Source organism: Hippocampus zosterae, chromosome 15 (assembly GCF_025434085.1).
Source record: "Hippocampus zosterae strain Florida chromosome 15, ASM2543408v3, whole genome shotgun sequence".
Classification (NCBI taxonomy): Eukaryota; Metazoa; Chordata; class Actinopteri; order Syngnathiformes; family Syngnathidae; genus Hippocampus; species Hippocampus zosterae.
In genome coordinates, this window is record NC_067465.1 from 15,942,805 (window position 1) to 15,970,081 (window position 27,277).

At 42.1% G+C, this 27,277-nt stretch overlaps 2 protein-coding genes across 4 annotated transcripts in view; one reads left to right on the plus strand and one right to left on the minus strand.

Moving 5' to 3' along the window:
* rock1 (Rho-associated, coiled-coil containing protein kinase 1) overlaps positions 1 to 26,990 on the minus strand; it is a 47,516-nt gene extending 20,526 nt beyond the window's left edge. For both annotated transcript variants that reach the window (XM_052088384.1, XM_052088383.1), the window contains exons 1-5: positions 26,106 to 26,990; positions 6,973 to 7,054; positions 3,272 to 3,372; positions 1,564 to 1,701; positions 397 to 572 (exon numbers count right to left, since the gene is read on the minus strand). In XM_052088384.1, coding sequence (XP_051944344.1) covers positions 397 to 572; positions 1,564 to 1,701; positions 3,272 to 3,372; positions 6,973 to 7,054; positions 26,106 to 26,198 — 590 coding nt within the window. In that variant the 5' untranslated portion in view covers positions 26,199 to 26,990. The remainder of the gene's footprint in view (positions 1 to 396; positions 573 to 1,563; positions 1,702 to 3,271; positions 3,373 to 6,972; positions 7,055 to 26,105) is intronic.
* Positions 1 to 27,277, plus strand: part of greb1l (GREB1 like retinoic acid receptor coactivator) — a 202,917-nt gene that overhangs the window by 101,380 nt on the left and 74,260 nt on the right. The gene's annotated exons all lie outside the window — the stretch shown is intronic.

A 27,277-nucleotide genomic window follows, 5' to 3' on the forward strand; every position in this document is an offset into this window, starting at 1 on the left:
TGTTTCACAAAAATAGTACCCTCTGCAGTGGTGGAGCTCACGGTAAAAATAAAAAAGGCACAACACTGAGTGATAAGTCAGAGTCAAATTGAATGTAAAACATTGGGACAGACGTTGTGCCAAAATAACGGAAGACCATCAGTAGTACTCATAAACAACATAAGGTCAGACACTCAAATTCATTTGTGCCTCTTGTCCTCCATTAAAATGTTCCTCGACCTTGAAGATGTGTTTGATCGAAATAGCTTTTGATTTCACAACCTGCTAATGCTGCCAACTTCAACCGCTGACAACAATTTTTTTCTGTTCTTTCCGATATACAAAATGCGTTGAAATGCCGTCGTTCATAATCATTTCTATTGTTGATGGAAAATAAAGACCAAGAGCTGTCGATACCTATGAATGAAGCCCATGGCATGGATACCATCCAGCGCCAGCACCACCTCAGCTGTATAAAAGCGAGCCCACTTCTCCGGGACGTCGTAATTGCTCATCAGGTTGACCAAGTCCCCACCGGGCATGTATTCCATCACCATGTAGAGGTAGCGGTCATCTTGGAACGCGAAGAAAAGCTGAAAGAAGGACGAATCTTTGAAGATCTTTGAAGTCAAGATGGCGCCCGAGTAGGCAGCCATCAGCAAGTGCTCTCATGAGCCTTGCTTTTTTTTTGTTGTTCTTGTGTTTCTTTTGTCACTTTGTGTTTGTTGTTACGTCGTGTGGACTTGATGTGGACCTTTTTCAGCATTTTTTGGCCACGACATTCATCAAGGAGGAGACTCTGTGCTTGGTGGTTGCGCCTTCTCGGCAGCATGGGTATACCAGCACTGTTTTTGACTGGAGGAATGTCGGCGCCATTTGACTGTCGTTGCTGGACAGTCCGGGGCGCTTGTGTCTTGCGCCTGTAATGGGCAGCATTTTTCACAGCCCCGCTTTGTTCAGCGGAGAGATCGGTGCTGTTGAACGGTCTGCGGCTGGATGGATGGAGGTCTTGAGGAGCCGACGATGAGAAGAAAGGAGCGTTGGCGCGGAGTGCCGATGCGGATTTGGAGCTGGGAGTCGCGGCTTGGAGTTTGAAGCGGATTATGTGGGACAGGAGAAGTGAACTAATCTCTTTTCGTCAATGGACGCTACAGCTTCGTGTTTGCTTTCAAAACTTTGCTTGTAGCAGACGTGTGCACATTTTCAGCATGACGTCTCTGATCCACTGGTGAAAGGACACTTTGATCCTCTCCTCTTTCATCTATAACTGCTTCAGACAACAAAGTGTATGCAGAAAAGTGGTGAAGATTGCACGACTGTCTCTGTCCTATGTGTTGTCTTGTGTTATTTCTGTTATTTTGACTTCAAAATGGCGCAGCGAGAGTGGCTGCCTTTCCAGCAGCTCCTATTTTTTGTTGTTCTACTTCTTCCTTTCATAACTTTGCTGCTGTGAATCTGGAATTTCTCCATTGCGAGACTAATAAAGGTTTTCTTTCTTAAATGAAATGTCAGCTTGTGTGAGAGAATGCTTATTTTTGCCAGCGAGCGGGTATAAACAAGTGGTGTTGGGCAGTCGGGACCTACCTGCACCACCCAGGAGCTGTTGGCAAAAGCCATGATGTCCCTCTCCTCCCAAAAGAAAGCAGAGTCTGACCTTTTGATCATCTCAAACTTGCTCAGCAACTTCATGGCATACACTTTGCATGTGGCTTTGTGCCTCACCTGGTGTAGATATAAGGGGTGAAGAATAAAAATCACACCAAAAAAAAGCGGCACAATGTAAAATCATCATCTTGCATAACTTCCAAAGTTGAACATGATGCATCAGGGGCAAAAAAAAACAAAACAATGTGCACCACAATGCTATTACTGTTTACATGTTTGATTTCCAAAACATTACATTTTCTGAAACGATTCAAACCACTTCAACTTCAAAATGTTCAAATGTTCATCTCATTCAGAACATCCTATTCCGCATATTTTCACTTTTCTTATTTTCTTAACACTTTGAGAACCAGAGTGGGCACATCTCATTAAAAAGATGCACATGTAACCCAATTGCATCATTCCACTTTGAAATCGAATCGTGATGTGTCTTTTACTTATCTTGGAAGGAAACGGTACATTTACAACAGGGGAGCCCAATACGTCGATCAACCGTTAGCTCGTGGACTAGTCCCAAATCGATCGTAAAAATAATTTAAAAAGCAGGTCACCTTTAACCGACAATGCCGCATGACCTCCGCATCACCGGATGTTTCTAGCGGTCAGCAATTGCAGCTTGTGATCAGAGCTGTTGTGCGTTTCTAGCGGTCAGCAATTGCAGCTTGTGATCAGAGCTGTTGTGCGTTTCTAGCGGTCAGCAATTGCAGCTCGTGATCAGAGCTGTTGTGCTCTCTTCTTTTATTGTTCTTATTATTCTCATTCAGTGTTGGTTTCATGGACAATTCACCGAGGGCACTATCAAAGAATGGGAATCTGGAGGGCCGGCAGAAGCATTTTAAAACGGTACCCGTGGGCTACGATCGTTAACACCTGGCAAAATGGCGTCCCATGCATTTCTGTCAGGTCTGCATTTCTGACAGGTAGGCAGTGATTTTCTTTTCACAAACTTTTGTGTCTACTTTTTATTTTTCTGTTTAGTTCGTCTTAGGGGCCGTTATGGCTGTTGTTCATCATGTCATGCATGCGTGTGTAAGGGCATGGGGGCTAACGGGTCGATCACTGTAGGTTGGTTGATCGAAAAGTAGATCTTGGGTCAAAAAGGTTGGGCGCCCCGATTTACAGTATTGACAAATTCATTCAAATTAATGTAAAATGTAAGTGTCATTGCATCATACACGCAACTACCATACCATACTACCATATTGAATCAAATAATAATCCTACAGTCAAACCAAATTTAATCGTTCCCCGTTCAAATTAAAACATCCTTGAATTGTTTCATAACCTGCATATCCTATCTTTTGTTGAGAGATGCACATTGCACATCCCGATATTGCTCATATGCAATATGGACATCCAGATCCATTCCACTCTTGTTGTCTGGTTGAGGGGGAAGAAATTTCATCTGTGTTGTATGCTGCACATACAGCGCATTTGACAAAGTTGTAGTTGACTTCACTTGATTTTCATGTTATAACACAGTTCATTTCCTGCTCAATTATCATCCTACTTTTCAGTTTTTGAATTATTATTTTGGTTTAATTCAGGCCGACAGCCAAAATGTACCATATCGACATTTTGATGTTCCACTGCGTAGTCAAAGATATGAATAAGAATGTAAATTTACCAGCTGCACCTCCCCGAATGCACCTCTCCCAATGACTTTGACCACCTCATAGTCTTCCGCTTTCATCCGTAGGTCACGGATTTTACTAATGGTATCCTTATCTGTGGGAAGAAAAATAACAGATTAACAATTTCAAGATGCGCAGTTGGATTCATTACATTAGGCTGCTGTGCTCGTTGCTCAACAATGATCAATGGCAGGTTAGACATAATCCTCAAAGGCTTATTTATTTATTTATTTTTGATAAATATGCTTGTGCTTACTGCTGTTGTAGTGTGAAATGTACTGGAGATCACCAACATGGCAGAGTGGACAAAATCTCAGTCAAAGGCAGCAAGGTGCTGCAGTGGTACAAGAAGCAAACAAAGAAGCCAAGCAAACTGTTGGCTTACCTGGTAATAACAGTGCGTTGGTAAACTTTTCTTCCTGTCAATTTTTTTTGCGGTGAATAGCTTAAGAGATTTGTGTCCAGCAACAAGAGCTTCCCAATTGGCTATCGTTCCGATTTAGGTCACAGTAACAGAGTCTGTGGCTTGGCCCAAGTCCGTGTGTTGACCACACACAAGGATTTGCCAATAAAAATATTCACATTTTATGATAATCAGCCTCGATGGTTTTCTCAACAAGAAGAGCCACAGAAACACCATGAGTGCATGGCTATGATTTCCAAGATTATGGCCTTTGTTGACTTTAACTTGAAAAGAGCGGAAATGCTCAAATTTGACTCACTTGTTGGTAGGCATGCACCGGGTAAGAAGAAAACATTGCTAGGTTGGGTAGAGAATAGACATTTTTAGGTCTGTTATTAATGGGAGCCTGGCAAGCCAAATTAAATGTCTGGGCTATTGCACAAAAATATTTTTGAATGACTCATTTCCCACCACTGATGAAATCCCAGCAGGTGTTGTAAGAATTATGCTCCGAATGTGTGACGGGAAATGCGTTTAGCTGTACAGAACAGAGCAATCAGACTAATGTGATCAGTGCGGAAAGAACGGGAAGCAAATTTAATAGAAGACAGCCCCTTAGGCAACACAAGACACATCAGCCCATTTGTCCTTATCCATGAACGATGTCGCCACACACTCGGATGCTTACAACAGTTATGGCGCAAAGAGAATTGATGGGATGACTAACGACAGTCCTTGCCTAAGGGTTTGGAGAAACTTGACTTGAAATTCAAATGGGAAACATCCAATTGCACTCAGCCTGATCAAATGCTTAAAGGCCAGAGCGCGGCCAAGTGATGGCCTTCACACAATGAGGCCACTATGAATTTTTGTTTCTGTATTTTTAGGCCTACATGGTGGGTTTTTAGTGCCGTTTTAAAAGGGGAGATTATAATATTAATCGCAACTTCTGCAGTTGTCTGGCTACTGGTCAAAATAACTTCATTCTGAGAGTTCATTAAAAACGGGGCAAAAAAATAACTTGAATTTTACTACCGTATTTTCCGCACTATAGGGCGCACCAAAAAATCTTCCATTTTCTTAAAAGCTCACGGAGCGCCTTAAAATCCGGTGCGTCTTTTTATGGTCATTACGGTAATAAGTCGACTCCAAAATGGTTCCTTCCTGGAGACATGCTTTCAATGTTATAACTTGCTGCTGTGTCACTGCTTTATTAAATAAGATTGTGTTGCAGCGCCGAAAAAAGGAGAGCTGTGGTGTTAACTTTTTAAAACAGTCTCAACAAATACATGTACGTCTTTGTCTGTCTCTGTGCCTTCTTCTGTTCGACTCGAGGGCGTTCAAGACCGCCTCCAAAAAACGTAAATTAACGATTACTTCAATGAAACTACAAAAATTGAAAATAATACATCAAAACTGAAAAGCAAGCAAGGATATCACAAAATAAATTCGATACCCCCCCCTACAGAATTGATATTGTGATTTCATCATTTGTGAATACACAACAAAGGAATAAATAACTACGACTGACATCTTGTGTTATTTTGACTTCAAGATGGCGCCGCGAGAGTGGCTGCCTTTCCAGCAGCTCTTATTTATTTATTTCTTCTACTTCTTCCTCTCATATCTTTGGTGCTGTGAAGTGGGAATTTCTCCATTGTGAGACTATTAAAGGTTTACTTATGTTATCTTATCTGATCGTACTGTTGGAGCTATAATAAAGGAAATGCCTATGCGTTTTTCGGAGGCGGTCGTGAACGCCTTGAGTTGACGGGAAGAAAAGAAGGGAAGGAGATGGACAAAGACGCACCTGTAATTGTTAAAAAAAGGAGAGCTCTGGTTGTGATTTAATTTTTTTTTAAACGCAGACTTTATTAATGGTTTTCACAGTCTCAGCAAATACAGGTACTGCACATATTTGTCCGTCTCCGTGCCTTCTTCCGTTCCACTCGAGAGGTGTTCATCACCGCCTCGTAAAAACGTAAATTAATTATTGCGTCAATGAAACCACAAAGAAAATCAAGTGAGGAAATCACAAAATAAATTCTGTAGGGGGGATATAGAATTTATTTTGTGATTTCCTCAGTTGATTTTCTGTTTTGATGCATTATTTTCAATTTTCGTAGTTTCATTTCAGTACAGTAATAGTTAATTTACATTTTTCAGAGGTGGTCGTGAACGCCTCTCAAGTTGAATGGAAGGAGCGTAGCACCATCTAGTGGAGACATTGCAGACTGTGGCTTTTAATGCGAAGCGTCTAATGCATGAAAAAAATTGACAAAATAGCCACTCATTGAAGGATATTTATATATATATACACACACACACACACGCGCACGCACACACACAGGCCGATCACGCATGAATTAGTTTACACAAAACGCGATTCAAATACCCGACATTCAATGATTAATCTTCCTTTTGTGTGTACACGTGCACCCTTTGTGGATTCTGTTCTTGCCGAAATTTCGAAATCTCAGAGATATGCCTAGGCGAGGGTATTACTGTTGTGGCAACGCCACACAAGCTAAGCGAGCCTCGGCAGTAGGTAGTCCGCCGCGCTCTCTGCTGTGCGTGCTTCAACGCGAACATGTAAACAAGCGCGTCTTTTGATTTCAACCAATCAGCGCCAACGCAACGACGTCACACAACCGACGTCACACACAACAACAGCTAAGCTAAGCTAGCCGAGATGACACCGTTACTAGTGTTAGTGTCTCAACATGGCTACGCTCGTGAAAGCAAAACAACGAACTCAAACGCGTCTTCATTCAATGTTGTCAACTAATATCCGGATTAATTTGAGGCAATTTTTCCTCAATTCTCCTGAGATTTTCATAAAAATTTGAAGTACCCGGAATTCCGGGAAAATCCAAAGGACTTTCATCTCTGTGGGAAAAAAAGGTAACATTTTTGGAGTTTCAGAATACAGAAACCACCCCTAGTAAATAATGGAATATTGTGATAACATGCTAAGAATTATGTGGTTTACCAAAGGTTTCTGCTAATATGATGTGAAAATAGTCATTCCCGATGTCTCCTGTGTTTGATGGCACACAAAAAATAATAATAATAACACGCCATAGTATTAGGCATCATGTGGGTCACATCACCGGCCATTAATGAAGGCCCCTTTGTTGGGCACACTAGGCAGCAGACGCCTATTGTGTCCAAGTTTACATTGAGGCAGTGACCCCAAAACAGCCTTCAATTTCTGAGGCTAAAACGCGTCATACATGTACAGCCGGGGCCTGTTAAGCGCCGATGGACTCGAGATGGAATACTACTCACATCTATTCAAGAAGTTGTCAATGCTCTTGTTTTTCCTCAGGGCAGGAAAGTCCAGGTCGTACACCAGCGCATCTAGGCCGTCCTGCGAGGCAGAAGAGGGAGCTTAGCAGGCAATGCATGCATGCAGAGCGACATGATGAAGGAAGAGGGTCAACGGCAAAAACAATAGCTTGCTTAAATGTGATAAGTCTCCACTGAAAGATGGTAGACAACACTTGTTCATTACACGTGATTGCCGTCTTCACGCAAGTGCATAGAATTTCATATGCTAAATCGACTTTTAAATTGATGCATGTATTTGTTTGTTACATATAATGCTATCAACTACTAATGCAGTAACATTCACATCTGTCAATATACAGTGCTGCCTTTCTTATACATGTTGTTTGACATACAATGCTGTTCCAATTCTGCCCATCCTTGTTGCCTGAAGTTGTAAATACAGTATACCAAATCTACTTTTTACCCCACTTATTGGTTCTCAACTGTTATCAAAAATGGCCCTGTCTTTTCGTTTTGTGGCTAAGGCGTGACACACTTCAACAGATTTGAAGAACAATTATGAAAAAAATACTGTTTAAAAATACCCTTTCAAAACAGATGGGCTATCAATATTTCAACAACACATGCTGAAGCTACATGTTCAAAGTGCCAGAGCATTTTATGAAGGAACCGATGACGAACATGATTTATTTTTATTTTTTTTGTATTCTATTTTATCCAAGAGAGGCGATAGTCATGTCGTTTGGAGATGACCACAGTTTTTTTCACACCGTACACTATCTTCAGTTATTGGTCTTGTGTGATTGCCCCGACTGTGAGGACACATTTACAGATAAAAACGTCAGATAATTACATCAGGTCAGCGGCAGAGTGCGATGTAAATCAGCGGAGTGCCTTAAATTTCACACTGCTGGCCTGGCAAAGCAAAATTACCTGACACAGAATTGCTGGGTCGGACATTTCCTAGCCCACTTCTGGTAAGGAATAATGGTGAAAAGGCTCAGTTTCTACAGCCAGAGTCTGGGTATTTGATCAAAAGGGAAGAACTAACTCAAAACAAAGCCATTCTTTTTTTCAAATATTACTTTCAAAGGGCCGGGGGATTCTGACCTACGTCACAAGGGCATTTTATGAACACTATATCAGAATAGCTCTGGCTTCAGTGTTTAATTCTGCTACTGTGCCTCAAGTACTTGATGTCTGCGGTCAGATGCCGGAGCGTGAGGATTCATAAAATAAGGCAAAAATGTTTACCAAGTGGAAAAACTTTGAATAGAATTGCATTCAAAAGACAGCTTCAGTTCCCACCATGGTCACAGGGTTTCCCATTTAAGCATGTGAAGCAAGCGAGTACCTTTTGATGACTGAGGAAGCAGGGTGTTGCCATTCAATGCAGCTCGACTATGCGCGCTTCACAATGCAAGGGCTGTGACGCGTATCAAAAGTACAGCGGCAACTCCGGATCAGCAGTTTCCCGACCATCATTCGGTTGCAGAAATTAGGTTGATTGTGTCACTAAGAGTAATGTTTCCTATTTCTTTTGGGGTGGGGGGGGGGGTGGGTGACAGCCACATTATCCTGCGTCAGACGAGGCATGGGCATAAACGTCAGCAACGGGATTTAGTCTAGTCTGCCATTATCCAGAATGACTGTAACAAGATAGGCACACAAATGTTCAAGTCTAGACAGCATTCCCATCAGTGCGATAACTAATATTTTCATGAAATAATGCACACATTTCGTTAGATTTTTTTGGAGGTGGGGAAACCTTTCTAAACAATAAGAGATTACTTTAGCGATGACACATTGGCGCATGGGGGGGGGGCTCAGACAAAACAAGGAAGCCACTTAAATAGTGCTGCTGCTTGGAGCTCAACACAGGGCCATACCCCCCACACCAGGAGACAAAACAAGCAAAGCCTCTCCGGAGCGGCTGGAAGCTAAAGGGGAGGGGGGCATTCAGGTTTGGAGGCATTCAGGTTTGGAGGGATGTAGGGAAAAGGCGGAAAATGTGAGGCACAGGCTTTTCCTCGTCAGAATGATGCCAAGTAACAGGCATTTAAGTCCTCCGGGACAACCATTTTGCTTTTCATCTAACCCACAAAAAATGTAAAATTGAACAATCAACATGAGATTGTATTGTAGACATTCAAATTTAATTCCAGATTTGATTTAGGAATGAAAGCAGACTAACTCCATTTCTGTGGGGCAAGAGTTTTATTTTGTGGGTCTCGTTCCCTGATGTTTTGTCTCAATTCTGCATGATTTGAATGATGAGGTTCCACATACATAAGGGTAAAGACATAACTCGGCCGTTGCCTGTTGTGATGTAAAATCATGAGACTCTAGGAAACAAAGGATAAAAGGTCGACCTATTCGAGGCCACAAGGAATTGTGCCATTCTGCACAGAAGGGGCAAAAAATAATAATAATTAAAAGTGTAGAACCAAATCCTTCAGGACCCTAATCGCAAGGCTGTGCTCAGCAAAGTTATATTTGCATAACTTCCTGCCGCAGAGAACTCTGGACAGCCACAGTAACATTCCATAACAGGATTGTACACGTCAGAGAAGCTATTTTAGGTATGCAGCCAAACAAGTTCTTGACGAAAAAAGTGAAGGAAGGGGAGAAGGAGGAGAAGAAGATGAAGGGGGGGGAGCCCGTCCCGTTGAGTAGAATCACATAAGTGAGGCTTGTTTTCACTCCATGCCAGCACATAAATGCTGTGACGGAAAAGAGGTGGGGAGTGCGGGGCTGTGCATGTGGTCCAGTGAGAGGAAAAACTAAGAAAATCACAAGCAGGCCACTGAAACACCAGCGTGACTAAAGGAGCAGGTATTGCAGGTAGAGTACAAGAACCGAGCGTGGTCCATTCATTTCAGGGCAAAACAAAGAAATACATTGAATCTGACACATTTGAAACGGCAACTCAGAGTTGGTGTGGTAGAAGTGAAGGTTCAAAGTCTGCCTTTCGGTCCGCAGGTAAGGAAGGCCAGTGTAACGAGAATCAATTATTACACCACTCACAAAAAGTTCGGGATATTTGGGCTTAGGTAAAATTTATGGACAATATAAAAAATTCACATAACGGTAAAACATCATGAAAGTCGGACATTTAAATAGAAGGATGCAGGTTTCAAACAATTCCTTGAGACAAAAGTTAACGATGGGTACACCACAATAAAAAATGCCCATGTCTCAATAACTCATCATGTTCCCTTGAGCATCAATTACAGCTTGACGATGACGTCTCATGCTATTCACAAGTCGACTTGTTGTCTGCTGAGGCATGGCATCAAGCTCTTCTAACCCGGAGGTCACAGAGGTTGGGGGAGAGTTTCGAGCCTCTACACGGCGATTCAGCTGATCCCACAGGTTTCAAGGACTCAGGTCTGGGGAAAGTGCAAGCCATTCCATTTGAGCAACACCAGTCAACAACAGACTTTACGATTGTCGTCCATGAAGATGAAATTAGGCCCATGTTGTTCAATGTAGGGGCACAATCGCTTGATTAATAATGTTATTCAAGTAGTATGGGCTCACTGTGTATGTGTCACTGTACCAATTCATAAAGTGCAGACATGCCCAAACTGAAACACCGCCAACCACCAAAAGCTTGTCTGGTGAAAACAGGGGCTGGCGCATAGTGCTCTCCTTGACGTCTCAAACACTGTTGGTGGCCATAATTTCCACTCAACGTGAATCGAATTTCAACGGAGAACAGCACTGTGGCCCACTAGTTCCTCGTCCAGCGAAAATGCTCCCTGGCCCATGAAAGACGATGACGCCTGTGCCTGGTGGTGTGGTCAGGTACCCTCAAAGGTCATCTAGCATGCAGGCCACGCTGAAGTAAACGATTCCGAATGGTCTGACGTGACACTTGGGTGCCTCTCACCTCCCTTAAACATGCCCTGAGTAGAGTGGCATTCATCACCCGGTTCCTCGGGGCATTGTTAACAATGTAGTGGTCATCTTTATTGGATGTGGGCAAAGGACGTCTACTTCTACATCTTTCTGTGACTCTTCCAGTGTCTTTATATCGCTGTTAAAACCTGCTGATGACACTCTGAAACATTTATCAGTTGGATGTGTGCATTCTAAAGCTTCGAGAAGGTTTGAATGCATTTCAAACTCGTCCTGAAATTTCAGCCAAAACTCAAATATCCCGAACTTTTTGTGAGTTAGTGTACCCTGAAAGAATGGATTTTCGTCAGATCAGCATTTGGCGTGAAGGATTTTCAACATATCTATTTGATGCACTAGACCTACCACAGTCTTGCCTTCAGACAACACGGTGTACAAATGTTGTCATGCTTGCTCAGCTCCAGACATGCTTTCTATGAAGACTGCCCCGAGACATGAACAATGAGGAAGCAAAGCTAAATGCCAAAAAGGGGATTCTCTGCGATATTGTTTGTTTCATGTCTTAAAAAATAAATACATAAATAAATAAATAGAGCAGAAAAAACAGATACAGATGACAACAATAAGATCCCAAAAAAGGTAGCTTCAATCAGTGGTCGCCAACTTCTGGGGCCAGGGACCGATACCGGTCCGTGGGCCATTTGGTACCGGTCCACACAGAAAGAATAAATAACTTGCGTTCGTTTCGTTTTATTCATTTCGGAATCTGAAAGATGTTTTATTTTGAAAAATTACCAGATTCTCTGTGACATCCGTTTACAGTATGTCACCCTTGATGCAGGTCAAGGCGGCTTCTCGGTCACGTGATAGATTACCACTTAAATGAAACAGCAGGAGCTAGTAAAATGAGTTAAAAAAAAAAAAACGTCTTTGGAAAGTTTCTTTGGGAAGGGGAAAAGGCCCAGTTCGGAGACAGAAGAGGAGCCTATGACTTCCAAGAAAAAGACAGCTACATTTAATAGACCGTATCAGGAATCCTACTTAAAATACGGATTTCTCTCAACCGGAGATTCCCACGCACTAAGCACGCTCTGCGTAATATGCGGTGATGGTGAGTCATATTTTTTATGCCCTTTGTATTTGCGACGTATCTTATTTTGAAGGCACGTTTCAACGTTACCATAGCGCCCAGAGAGCGTTGCGGCCAGATAGGATGTTCCTCGTGTCATTATTCATGTTTATTATTATGTTTAGAAAATACCACAGTTTTCATGCAGGTCAAATATTTTATATATTATTTTGTTGTATTTATAAGGCCAGTCCCTGAAAATATTGTCTAACATTAAACCAGTCCGTGGGGCAAAAAAGGTTGAGTTCCGCTGTCTGATGAGAAAAATAAGATCCCCAGAAAGGTAGCTTAGATAGTGACTAATGCTCGAGTGGCTATAAAATCAAAACCCTGTCTGACCTGATATTGACAATCCTAGTGGCCCGTAGTTGAATGATGTAAGTTTATGTAGCCCCGGTCTAGGAGTGCACGATACAACAACGTACAGTGAGTAAACAGACCCACCACGATGAAGTCTGCGCTGCTGCGGGGGATTCAGAGGATTACGCTCAGGCAAATCTCAGGTCCAAATTAAAATTAAAAGAAAGAAAAAAAAGGATGTACTAGGACGTTACCCGGTATGTGAACTCATTGCAGAATCACACCGCCCTGTCTGTGCGGTGACACTGTCAGCCACAGTAAACCGGGCACTGCGTTAAACTCACATCCGTGTCATCACATCAAGACAGAGTCCAGGATGTGGGGGTATCTAATGAACAGTTTGTACCCAAACACAAAAGCAGTTTTTTTTTATCTTTAGCAGAGTTGATTCAGTACAATCAGTGACATTACAGCCATCATACCAAAATGTCTACCAAACAGTTGGCTTGGTAGCCCTCCTGGCATGGTACACATCACTTCTTTTAATATCCTAGCCCCTCTGTCACAGCTGTCGATTTCTTACTTGAAGGGCTGAGGCCCTCTACTTAGTGCTGCAGAGTTCTACTCTCACCCTTACTTGATGAGCTAATTTCTCACAATCTTCATGTGAAAGCTCAGTTCAAATATTGACTGTGAGTTTGTATTGCACTGTACACCAAACAAACACACCTTCAGTATGAATGATGGGTGGCCATTAAAATCTATAGGAGCCTGATAACGAGACATTGATTGACTAGGCATGAAACAGGAGTGGCAACTTAAATGCCAAAAGCCTGCTAAGGTTCAAAGGAGGTACATGTTGTTATAGGAGGATTATATAAAGGCTATATGCACGGATCCCAAGGTGTGTGACTGCGTCCCATTTCTATGGGGGTGACATTACCCGAGTTTACACGCCATTTGGAACCGATGCTCGGGCATCAGTAAAAATAAAAATGACAGTAATATTACCCCATCGTATGAAAAATAAAATACATATCGGTAAGCACGCGTGCATTCTTCACTCTGCTGCCACACTAGTTCACTGCCATGTCAATAAAATGAATACGCCCCATGCAGAGACCCTCGTAAGCAGAATATTCCTGCGTTGGATCTGACCGAATTGAGCAACTGTGACAGCATTCAGTGGTGTTCCATCCTCGCGACATCTTTCGGGTGATTGAAAGAATGTGAAGAAAGTAAAATATGATTCAGTAATAGAGATCGCTAAAAAAATGCGAACATCAGCGCGGAATGCAGTATTCAGCGGTTGGTTGACATTACATATGGCAATTATTTCTATTAAGCTTTCGGAGGGAGGAATTTGCACACGACACAAGCTCTTTTCCAGACATTTAAGTGCGAGAGTAAGTTTTCCACGGGAGATTCAGCCACATCATCCCCGTTCTGCATGCCAGCACCAGGCATGCGGACCCGACTTGTCACTTCCTTTTCTGCCACCTCTCCAAGACAATATGCTTTCCACATGTGAGCCGTTGCGCAGACTGTCTGTCTCGGGGAAACACGAGATCAAGCAAACACATGAAGCCAGTGCCACAATGCTTCTACGCTGTTCAGGAAAAAATAAAGAGATTCCATTTTACTATTGTAAAAAAAATGTTATATAGTTATACTCCTTTTTTGTTCCTTGCACATTAATGTATTGCTTACTCAGTTATGGTTATTTTAAATTGAGCTACCGTATTTTCACGATCATTCGGCGCACCGTATTGTTGGCCGCAGTCTCAGTAAGGGGTGCTATTTCTGTATTTGACACATACACAAAACGCACTGTATTATTGGGCGCAGCCAGGCATGGTAAAACATACGCCAGTTTAAACATACGGCATGCATGCGCAGACGCTAAAAACACGTTAGCTTGAAGCATACGGTAGCATGCATGCACGCTAAAACATACCAGGTATGTTACCTTGAAGCATACAGCTAAGGCATACGGACAGGCGCGAAAAACACGTTTTTAAAAAGGCAACGGAAGCAAAACTGAGTTCGGTTCGACTTTATTTAGCCATTTTACAATGTACTCACGCGACTGGTACCTGCTAGGGGCGTGCCTTTAGCGTCCTCTTACACGCCCACTCTTCATTCATTGGCGACTGGTACCTCCTAGGGATGTGCCTTTAGCGTCCTCTTACACGGCCAACCTTCACTCAATGGCGGACTTCCGCATGCCTGTCGTCACTCACGTCTGCCTTTTCTCTGTCTAAACAGCGTGTCGGCCAGAGGTGCTCTCAGTCAGGCTTTGGAACTTGGCGCTTACACTAGACGCTCCGCATTATAAGGCACCCTGTCCATTTTGGAGAAAATGTAAGACTTTTAATGGCGCCTAATAGTCGTGAAAATACGGTACTCTAGTGTAAGAGCAGATGTACAAAGGAATTGTATGCTTTGTTCTTTCATTGACTGTATGGACCACAATAAAAAAAGAATTGAAAAAAAACACCCCAATAAATTAATTAAAAAAAAATAGAAAAAGTGTTTCATGGAAAAATCGCCAAAGTTAGTTAACACACTCATACTGTACATAACAACAGACAGGACATCCTGCTTGCCTAGAAACACTGCATGGTTTACAACTCCAGCGGATAAACGGTACTGACAGTCGACCTCGTGGTGGCAAAAACCGGGGGCACTCGGCTTCCTTACGAGCTCCCAGCCAGACACAATCACTGTCACAAATGCGTGCGCGTCAAAATAGAATTGTTCAACTCCAACGGTGAAGATAGCTCACGCGTTTTCACTAACTGAGCTCGGCAGTCGGGCAAAAAGTGGGAGTTTTTGCATAATCCGGCAAACTACAAACAAAAACCAAGGTGGAGGTCAGAGGATTGCATCCCATCTAAGTTCAGTGGGCAGATCAGGAAGATTTGCGCCCTTATTTAAAGCCTCTTTCATTTCAGTATGCATTCTTTCACATCATTGGTCAGTTGAGGGAATGCAAAGCTACAAATAGCTCCAGGAATTGCTTACAACAGTCAGCGCTCAATGTCAAGTAACTATGTTCAGCAAGCTTTTTCCACTTGGACGGGAGACCAAATTGTTCTTCCAACAATCGCTATACCAGCTCAACTTAGATCCACATTTAGGTCATACTGTACTGTTTGCATGAACACAAACAGCGGCATACCATACAGTGGGAAAACAGCGTTTTGAGAAAAAAAAACACATCAACCTTAATGCAGGACTGTAAAGTCATCTTTGAATATGCACAGAAGAGATGAACAATCATGTTTCATTTCAGTTTTTAAAAAATTGTCAAAAATGGCCACAACTAGCTCCCTCTGACAAGTCTATTGTTTTGTATTATCAGTGCAGACAACACATTACACAGAAAAGTTACTCACAAATGAAGAACCTCGCGAAAATTAAAATAGGCACTTTGACTGTGAGTCAAGTGGTTGATTATGGCCAGCTCTTTGGGTGTTGCCATGTGACTAGAAATAAGGGACTCCTCTTAAGTGAAAATGTTTTGGAAGACTAAAAAGGCAAATATTCAAAATAATTTCTCGAAATGTACATTTCGGAAAAGCAACAGAGTTCCACTTTCAATGCGCATGCCGAACGCAGCCAGTGAAAATGGAATGCTTGCACCCTGGGTAGGAATCGGGGACACGCGCAATTAAGCTTTGTTTTTAACTGAAAATGGCTCAAAACTTTTATGTAAGAACCATCAAAAATTGAAACATTTGAAAATGTGGATGTTTCATAGAAACCATTACCAATTACTGTATTTTCAGCGTAATAAGGCGCTTTGGAGTAGAAGGCGCACCTTCAACAAATGGCCTATTTTAAAACTGTTCATCTATGGGTGCTTTAAAGTACATTTAAAATACTACATCCAAGATATCAGAATATTGACCCATATATAAGGCACATTGGATTATAAGGCGCATACTCTCGGCTTGTAAGAAAAATAAATTTATTTGCTCCTTATAGTGCTGAAAATACGGTACATGCAGAAAAGTGTACCGTAATTTTCGGACTATAAACCGCTACTTTTGTCACACATTTTCAAACCTGCGGCTTATTAAATGATGCGGCCTGTTTAAAGGTTTTTCCAACGGCCGCCATGGAGCACTCGAGCAGAAAAGGTAACAGTGAGTCGCTATCATGTGACACAGTGAAAATAACAGGCCATGAGAGGGTGCATTTCACCTTTGTTTTGAGCTGGACTGCAATCCGAAAGCTGTGTGGCCATGTCTATGACAGACTTGCCCAAACACAAAATATTTTTTATGAAGACTTTATTCACGACTGAACAGCATTAATAAAATAAAAGCCTGAGATATGTCAAATGGGACTAACAAATAGAAAAATATCCAAAAATAGACAACTGTAGTGGCTTGTGAGCACTTTCTGGCATGGTGTATGTGCCCAAAACACGCGGAAAACAATTACCGGTAATATCCCCTGCTTCATGGCTGTTCACACGACCCACCATGCAACACCGTTCAAACTCCAAAACGACGATATTTTACTCTTAATATCAGCCGGGTTACAATGCAGACTGCAGATACGTCAGTCTGAACAAGCACAGCTCAGCATTCATCTCACTTCACTTCATGGTCCAAGTCTCACGAGATTTCCCACGAGTTTATCCAACGCTCCTTTTAAAGTGACAGTGCTCCATTTATTAAACAAGGCAGCATTCACTACAACAGTCATAGTATTGTTCGCCTGGTTACATATGCCAAAAAAATAAATAAATAAAACCTCCCGAAATACATTGTCGTCAAAGTGTGGTAGAAAGCCTAATGAAGGAATGGTTGACTGAGTGTTATGGCAAGGGAGGATTTTTTTTTTTCATTTTAAAACAAAGCATTACTCCACAGGGAACTATGCTTCTTTTTTTTAACAGCCGTGTGAGTTCTGTTTTCTGCCGTCGTGCTGCGTTAAAGGCATAAGAAAAGTATTGAATTAAACATTGAAAACTCTTTCTGTGAACCGTCTTTCTTTGCAAATATCTCATGTTACAATATTGGTCCCTGCGTCTTATAGACGGGTGCAGCTTGTGTGTGTATAAAATGTTTTTTCCTTTAAAAATGTAGTGGGTGCGGCTAATAATCAGGTGTGCTCTATCGTCCGTAAATTACGGTAGACAGTTCAAAGGGTTGCCATCTAATTAGAAATTGCAGAGTGTTTAAAACTCATTTCAACAAGAACGGGTTCCATTTTGTTTGCAGCACCTCCTTTTTTTGCAGACTGAAAACAGCAGCAATGCTCGCATCTGAGCAAGAGCCGCATTACATTACCATGTATGAGCCCTCGGAAAGGTTTACAAATAGACATTTGGGTATTTTAGGGAGTCATGGTTTGTTGCTTCGAAGGTTGTATTGCATGCTTTTTCACACCACTCTAATAATTATTATTAGCGCATGCACGCATTATAAGCATCGACTTCATTTGGTCAACTCCCAAGGTAATGCATACACCAGTTATGCCGGTCATTCAATAAGGTGAGTGTAGCCTGTCATTTGTTCAGTGGCTCACAGAAAGAAACTATTGGAAGATGTGAACTCAACAAAAATGACATCACATTAGTTGTCTTTTTTTAGCAAGTGTGCTGCACTACTCTGCAGTTCAGCGTTTCAGGCAACCAGATTTTTTTTTCTATTCTCACGCAAAGGATGTGGTAGAGGGGTTTTTTTTTAACTTGCTGCATTCTACGGCAGTGATATGCCACGTTGAAGTGCAGGCTGTGACACAGATATGGAGTTTAACTCATTTTTGCGAAAAACAAGATTCTCCAGCCTTGACATGGAAAAGTTGGTCTGTGGAGTACACAAAAAAGGCTATGCAATAAAGCCAAAAACATGTACAACCAGATTATTGCATAATACAGATAATGAAATTGAAATGAAAATGTGAAAGCAAATAATGATATGCTAATGTTCCAAAAGATAAATACACCACCCAAAAACTGCACTTAGAAGTGTTATGAAAGAAAACACTGCTGTTTTTGTTTTGTTTTGTTTTTTAAACAATCAATGTTTTGTCAAATGAATTTTTGTCTCCTGTAATTGCAAACCTTTTTCAATAGCCTATGTTTTGGACAATAGTAGCCTTTTAGACATATATCGTGCAAAAATAAAAAGTTAAAAAAAAAATCCCCCAATAATTATTGCACTTTACACAGTACCCAGGAAAACACTTTCAGTTGACCGGGCATCCAAATTCAAACGCTGCTTTCACGTTGACAATCTAAGCAGTCTTCTCTGGCTTGCTGGGCCGAGTATAAAGTGCTGATATGGGTGGCGGGTTGAAGTCACCAAGCGAATTTGACATTTTCAAAGGCAGTATCCGATGGGCAACATTGCCAGTGTGTAAGGCAATGTGACGACCAACACCTGAAACCCACTGGCCACAACTTTTTGCCCTGCAAGGAACACACACATGTATTTTTCTGAATGCACAAAGCCGCAACAGCTCTGCAATATCCCGTTTTAGTGAGTCCTGTTTGAAAAGGCCCAGTGAAAAAAATCTCTACCCTTACCAGGGTTCGCACTCTTCCACTTGCTTTTAATTTATGGACCTTTTCATGACTTCTGTGGACCAATTTAGCCATTTTTAAGGACTTTTTCTCCATTCAGCGGGGGATTTGCGGTGGATTTAATGCCCGCTCAGCAATACAATACAAAACAACAACAAACAATAACAACGAAACAATACTGAACAGAAAGCCACATATCACTGAGTTGGAGTTCAAATCATTGCTGCCAAAGGAGGGGCACATCTTTATTTTTAGGGGCAATCACTTAACCCTTTATTAGACATACTGTATGTCAAATTTTCACTTTCCTACCTGTATCACAGGTAGGAAACTGAAGAAAAAAACGTTTTAATTAATTCTCAAATAAAACACACAAAGAAAAATTTTAATTGAAAAAATATAAAACTTAAATTTATTTTCAAATAAACAACTCTAGGAACAGAGCTAATGGTCATATGGGTCACCTGGACAGGGTTTAGAAAAATCCGGTTTCACTAACCGATAGTATCGATTGCCCATCAAAGCAGTATCCCGTCTACTTGAACAGCTGAAATGCATGTCAGAAGTCTAAATCCCAAATGGTCCAACTCTATTATTTACTACTATATACTATACTATTTAATACTATTATTTTCCCTCATATCACCTTCAATGATCAGACATGTTTTATAATGACAAATATGAAACTGATATGACAATTAGGGAATAGCAGACAGTGACTTAGTTTTCTCCTCAATCTCTTTTGCAAGTTCTTGGCGATCAATTTTCTTCTGTTTTGTTGTGTGCCTCAATGCATTTGACTTGACCAGGAGGCTATGACAACTTTTACCTCTCACGGAGATGCCCTTTCTTGCACACTCGGCAGTAGGCCGATGTAGAATCGCCAGCAATTTTTCCGACCCACACACAGAACTATGGCTTCTCCAGCCACGCCACTTAAAAATAGCATTGTCCCGGAATATTTGTAGCGACACCACTTGAGCGAAGCGCGCCTCAGCAGTCGAAAGTCCGCTGCTCTCTGCTGTGTGTGCGTTCGCGCCAACATGTACGCACGCGCACGTCTTTTGGTTTCAACCATGCAAACGACGTCACAAATCAAATATGGTTTGATCTACGACAACCAAAAGCTAGCCTAGCCGAAACAACAGCTAAGCTTAGCTGACGCACACACAGCAGAGAGCAGCGGACTATCGACTGCTGAGGCGCACTTTGCTCAAGTGGTGTCGCTACATATTTGTCCGTCACTTGTTGAGATTGATAAACTCGATGAATAGATTTTTCCAGAAAATACAGTAATTGTTTGCAGAGCCGGCAACCAAACCATCCATTCACTGCCCCAGGATGGTGTCAATCTATTGTTGTTTCCCGGAATGACCCGAAGTGATCACGTGATCATCGTCGGAACTAATCGGAGACGGCGAAAAAGCAGAGCGGATACCAGGTCCTGCATGTTCCGACAAAACTATGAATTGGAAGGGTGAGGAAAATGACATACACAAATGAAATGAACACCAAGGGTTATTTTTTATGGACCCGTACGAACCCTGCTTACACCGATGATGCAACAAAGGTGGCGCAAAGGCAGCTAAAGTATCCTCCATAATTATTGGCACCCAGGGCTAAGATCTGTCAAAACGACTTCAAATAAAGGATTTTTTTTTAATTGTAGGAATATGCTCTCATATTGACAATTGTAGAAATGGTCGACCAGACACAGAATCAAGCTCCTCCCATGGCCATCTCAACCCCACCGAAAACTTGTGGTGTAAGCTAAAGAGGAGAGTGCACAGAAGAGGAGACGGGTTGCGGAATGATGATGACGATACAGCTTTCTGTATTCTCCAATCCAGGGAACCATTATATGAAAAGATGAAGTGTCGTTTTGCTGGCAAAAGGAGGGTTTGCAGTACCGGATTTTCCGCACTATAGCGCGCACCAAAAAGTCTTTCATTTTCTTAAAGACTCACCAAGCGCCTTAAAATCCGGTGCGTCTTGTGCGTCATTACGGTAATACGTCGACTCCTTCCTGGAGACATGCTTCCAATGTTATAACTTGCTGTTGGTTCAGTGAACTGTGTCGCTGCTTTATTCAATAAGTTTGTGTTGCAGCTCCGGAAAAAGGAGAGCTGTGGTGTTAATTTTTCAAGACCGCCTCCGAAAAACATAAACTAACGATTACTTCAATGAAACTACAAAAATTGAAAATAATACATCAAAACTGAGAAGCAAGCAAGGATATCGCAAAGTAAATTCTATAGCCTCCCCTACATAATTTATATTGTGATTTCATCATTTGTGAAGACACAACAAAGGAATAAATAACTACGACTGACATCTGATCGTACTGTTGGAGCGACGATCAAGGAAATGTCAATGCATTTTTCAGAGGCTGTCATGAACGCCTCTCGAGTTGACCGGTAGAAAAGAAGGCACGGCGACGCACCTGTATTTGTTGATAAAACGAGAGCTGTGGTTGTGGTTTTATTTTTTTTTAAACGCAGGAGTTTATTAATGGTTTTCACAGTCTAAACAAATACAGGTAGTGTACATCTTTGTTCGTCTCCGTGCACCTCCGTGCCTTCTCTTCCGTTCCACTCAAAGAGGCATTCATAGCCGCCTCCGAAAAATGTAAATTAATTATTACTTCAATGAAACCACAAAAAAATCAAGCAAGTAAATCACAAAATAAATTCTGTAGGGGGGATAGGGAATTTATTTTGTGATTTCCTTGCTTGATTTTCTGTTTTGATGCATTATTTTCAATTTTCGTAGTTTCTTTTAAGTACAGTAATAATTCACCTTTTTCGGAGGCGGTTATGAACGCCTCTCAAGTTGAACGGACGCCTCTCGAGTTGAATCGAAGGAGTGTACCACCATCTGGTGGAAGCATTGTAGATTGCACCGTATAATGCGAAGTGTCCAATGTATGAAAAAAAATTACAAAATAGCCATTCATTGAAGGTGCACCTCATAATCCAGTGCGTCTTTTGGTGTGGAAAATACGGTAATTAACATTAGGGGTGATGATTATTGTGGCCACAGAATTTTCTGTAAAAGAATCATAGCATTTATTTCCCAGTGAATAAATGTTAAACGTTTCCCAATCAGTATTAACTTTGCTTTTGTCGTATAAATGTATCCTTTTGTTGAACCGGTTTATACACAACTGGACAACCCCTTTGCACAGGCCTGACGTTCCTGGCGTTGGACAGATAAAAGCAACAGGTGGACAATGATCAGCACCCCAATGTCAGGGAGCTTCCACGTCACAATGTCAGGAATTCTGTCCATTGCGATTCCTCTTTTAGGAGCGTGCCTGGAACAAGATTGAGGAGGGGGCTGCTGCCCATCCAGATAAGGCCCTCTTCCACCCACGCGGGATTTATTTCGGGGGTTAGAGGATAAAGGCTGACAATGTTGGAACACAGGCCTAAATAGGCCCAAAGCCCGTAGCTTTTGTGAGAAGAAAAGTCACAACAGTGTTGTGCTTTCAACAAAGACACACAAGGTAGAGAAAGTGCGGGCTAACAGGCCAGCATCGAGGATTCCCGTGGAATCTATTACTCATAACCAAGCATGCTTGGCTGCTTTATGAGCCGAACGTCCTGTTTCGCTGCTGCCTTCAGAAACATGAGTCTTCAGTGCACATAATTTTGGTTTATGGCGAATAGCGCTCGAGCCCACACCCTGCTACCTCAGAGCAGCCTGCCTTGCGTCGACCATCGCCAGGCGTGCAGAAAGGCTCTGGGACACACAAGCCCAAAGACAAGAGTTTATTTGATTAGGATGGAATTTTATTAAACGGTGGGTGGAGTATTGCGGCAGCTCACCAAAAGGCCTCCATTCATTGATCAAGGCAGATTGTGGGGAGGGGGTGAAAAAGAAAAAGTAACAGGGAGGGGGGAAAAAAAAGGAACAACACGCTTGTGTGCAAAGCTGCCAGTGGGAGCAGTCCCCACAGCTTTGGTGCATTAAAAATGCAGAGTGTGTACACTTTTAGGTGACTTTAATTGGTTCTGTCTGAACAGGATGGGCGGTCACAGAGACCAAGAGGTTGTGATATCCACTAAACTGTGCAGAGGGGCCCATTCCTTATCAGAATTTGGCCGCAAGTCAACGCGCCGTAGTCTATCACTAAATTATGCTCACGTAGTAGTTCTAAAACAGGGGTGCCCATTAGGTAGATCCTGATCTACCGGTAGATCTAAGACAGGTCCCAAGTAGATCCAAGTAGATCTATGACAAACTATTTTTTCATTAATCAAATGAAAAAAAAATGTACCACCGTGGATGTGACCAAGTGTGCCTTTTGCCACGTTGTGTTTTCTTAGCCCGCTGAGCACTTGCTGATTTTCCATTGATTCTTTGATTTGAACGCCCAACAAGTGGTTTTCATACATCAAGTATATTTACTGGAATTATTACTTTTCGACTGCTTGAGCATATGTCATTATTGATGACACGCTGTGACTTAAGAGTATGTACACATTTGTTTTGTGTCACTGCTGTACAAATGTCGTAAACCAAAATATAGCTATTCACTTCTACGCCACATTTCGGTTTTGGGACTAGGGCCTGAGCCATCAAATTTTGAGAACCAAGTTCTCTATCAATTATCCCACCTGTTTATCAATTAAAAATTTATTTCCGTTATTTCAGAAACAAAATGGGCACATGATTATTGCTGCCCACTTATTGTCACCATCCTCACGTTCCACACACTAACCGCTGAGTGGGCGTGGCTTTAAGAGGTAGGGCCTGGCCTGGTAAGCAACTGAGAATGTCAAGTTGGCTGTTGTGAGCTCAGGTAAGCGGCTGGCTGCCAACTGGCTAACCGCTAGCCCGTTAAGTGAATGGCTGTCAATTGTGGTCAGAACACTTTGTGTATAAAGCTGCTTATTAATTATTTATGTTGTTAAGTTTGTTTAATAAAGCAATTAAAAGTGCACCAGTGTCTGTGTCTATCCTTTACCACCTGTAGTGGTATGACACCTAAGTAAGAAGCAGCGGTGATAGGCAATATCAAATTAACTAAAATCAATACCTTTGTTGACAAATGTTGATATGCTGTTTTGGTACATGAGTTATAATACACATTGCACTAGCTTCATTTTGGGGGGATAAAATGATATCCAAATGTGTTTGCTCCAATCAATATTCCTGGACTATCGCATGAGCTGGGTCTTTCGTTTCAACCTTTTCCGCTGACATCACTATGCAGTTGTTAATGCTAATGCATCTGCCGCGTCAACGCGCCTGCTTTGCTAAGTTCTGTCTGAAAGGCGCATGAGTGAAAAGAAGGTGGCATGTGTAAAAGAAGCTCCTGATATTCCTTTAATGTGCTGGACTACATACTTGGCACTACTGGCCTAAATAAGCCCATTAATCAGATAGCCTCTGCGGATGAATGAGTCAATGGCACTATAATACATAGGAAGTTACATAACCACAAGGCATTCTTGTGGTGAGCTAAAAGTTAAAGGCTGTGCTCACACTTTTTGTACCGCTTGTTTGGCGAAATGGGAACTCTTTCATGCCACCCCAACAAGCAGCAGAAAGCTCAAGTGTGAACACTTACCGGTCTTAGACACACCTGAGGCCGTCTAAATTATTACAATTACAGTGATGCTAATGTGGCAGTTAAGTCAGAACAAGTGTAAATATTTGAACGAAAAACATTTCTACATCATAAAAATGAAAAGAAAAAAATTCAGGTGAAAAACAGCAAAAGTGGCAAAAACAGAGTGTCTCTTATTTTCCCTAGGTGATCAAGTGCATGAACACTGTTGTCCAAAGTAGTTAATTAGGAACTATCCATCCTTAAAACATAGATCACATCCTCAACAAAGGACACCCTTTTTATAATATAACAACAGAACATGTCATAGACTGTGGTACATTACTGTACATGACTTTTAAGTAGGGATGGTTGATTACCAATACCAGGTATAGATGTGGATCGATACCGGCTTTATTTTATGGTATCGAGTAGTCTTTGACGCTGTGGATACCATCCACTGGAACTTAAGTTAACATTGAATATGTCATCCTCTACAATAGTTGACGCTATACTCTGTCAGTTTGACACACAGCAAATTAACATCTGCGTCAGAAAGGAAGGTCTTTTTTCACAACATATATAGCAAAAATACTAAAGGTATCAGTACTTGCTATCTGTGCATACTCCAAGAGTGAATACTCATACTGATATCAGTCTAAAAAAGTGGTGTAAAACATCTCTTCTATATTGACTTCTTGACTAATTTTATCAAAGAGGCCATGCTGCAGTCCTTCATGGATCTTCTTTGTCCATAAATAAGCCCGGAGCAGCGGATGTGAAGAAACTCTAAAACCAAATCAGCTGACATTATTTCCCAAAACCAAAGCCCCACCTGGATAAGAAATGTGGCTGTAAAACCACCTGGATTAAATATCATAGTCAATCTGCCTCATACACAAGAAGATTCAATAGGAGGCTAGGGGCTGTGCAGCAAAAAGCAGATTATGGCGTCATCAGAATAGTACCTCATGATGTCAATTTAATCGTGTACAAAAGAACTGTAAAAAAAAAAGCAGAGGCAGTTGGGTGATATCACGAGATGCACATAAATGCAACTATAGGCACACATCCATGCTGTATAGCCTACTGTTTGTGCCATTTGCAGGGTGGTTAATCCATGCGAGGAAACCCAAAAGGTGCCCCATTGGGATATATTGTATTCATCTACAACCATGCAATTATAGGGATACCAAAACAAAGTTGACCAATTTTGTGTTGGATGTCACTTGGTTGTGCAGCTGCGTCTTATATAGGGGTTACAAAAGAATGTCATCAAGTTTTTGGAGACTCGATTGCAAGCAAGCCAGGCCACATGACAAAGATACTTAGACGTGCTGATCATGACATCACACACCACTATGAGTTGTGATCGTGATTTGTTGTTCAAAGCGGTCTATAGTAGATGTGTGTCTCAGCATGTGCCCAATTTGTATTTACAATTTACTTTTGCAACAAAATGTCTCTATTGATCAAACTGAAGAATTTTCCCAAAGTGGCAACTTGTCTATATGCTTATTAACTGCAACCAAAAGGTGAATCAGGCGCTTGGTTTCGATCGAATTCAAGAAAAGATCAATGTTCAGTGAGAAAGCTGTACAAATGTGAGCTACTAAGCATAAACATCACTTTTTTATGCCAGAGGCGAGGCGACTTGTTGGAGAAGAATTTTGAGCTGTAGCCCGAATGGCTGCCTCGCTTTGCTTTAGCCAGCTAGCGGACTACAAACTTACCAGGAGACAATCCGTGTTGATCTCCGACTTGGGGTCCTTCAACATAGCGTCGATTTTTCCAAACCGAGCCTCCATACTTTCCCCGGAAGACATTTTTAACGTGGAATGAAGTCCCCTCGTATGTTGTTTTCAAGGGAATAAAAAAAGAGGGAGGCAAACTGAGTGGCGAGCTAGCGTTAGCCGCCAGCGATACCTCGCTAGCTCGCTAGCCCGATGTCCGTTTGGTTTTTTGTCGTTCTTGGGGGAACTTTTAAAGACAATACATCGTTCTCCTCGATCTTGCACACGAGATAAAACGTTTGAGGTTCAGTTGGATGTACAAAAGCCACATGTTTTATACAGTACAGTAGAGTCCCCCTCCAAATGTGGCTGGCAAACAACTTTCAGGAGCAGCGCGACCGTCGAAGATTAGTCAGCCTCCGCAGGATGCCAACAGCGGAGAAGGACTTCAAAAGTCGCTGCATCCGAACAACAGCAAATGCATTTAAAACATCGGCGGAGTTAGTCCGGGCCCGTTCCCATGTCCGTGCCGGGTCCTCGCAAGAGAGGGCGACAAAAACTAACGTGACAGCTCAAAAGAAGAAGTGTTGGGGAAAGGGGGGGGGGGAACTTCTGCTTCTTTCCAAATGTCGAGGAAGTCTTTTAACGGTTAGAAACTAAATAAACACTCCGCCACCGCTGTCAACGAATGTCAATCGTATCCTGGTCCCAGCGACGTGATCCCTCCGATCCAGCTCGGGCACGAGCTGAATTCCGATGTGTTTTTAGTCACCGATGTGGGGAAAGCTGCAGACGATGCCCCGATTTTGTCCCACAGGCTAGTCAACATGTCCGCCTTCCTGTTCAAACACTCCGGAGAGGAGCCCCTTCAAAATGTCAAACAGTACGCATGCGCCTTACCCAGGCAGGCGCACTGGAGTCCCCCATGCTGCTGCTGCTGCCGTCAGCGAACAACATGTTGCTGCCTCCTTGTTGCTGTTTGATGGGAAGCCACAGGGAAAAACTAGACTATGAACGATGGATAAGCAAAACTGTATTTTTTAAATAATTGACATAAAATCAAAACAATTCGTTAAACTATCAATATTGATTTTCCATATAGGAAAGAGGCTGGTTAGCATGTCGACTTCACAGTGCAGCGGGCAGGGGCAGATTCCGGCTCTGGCCTTCCA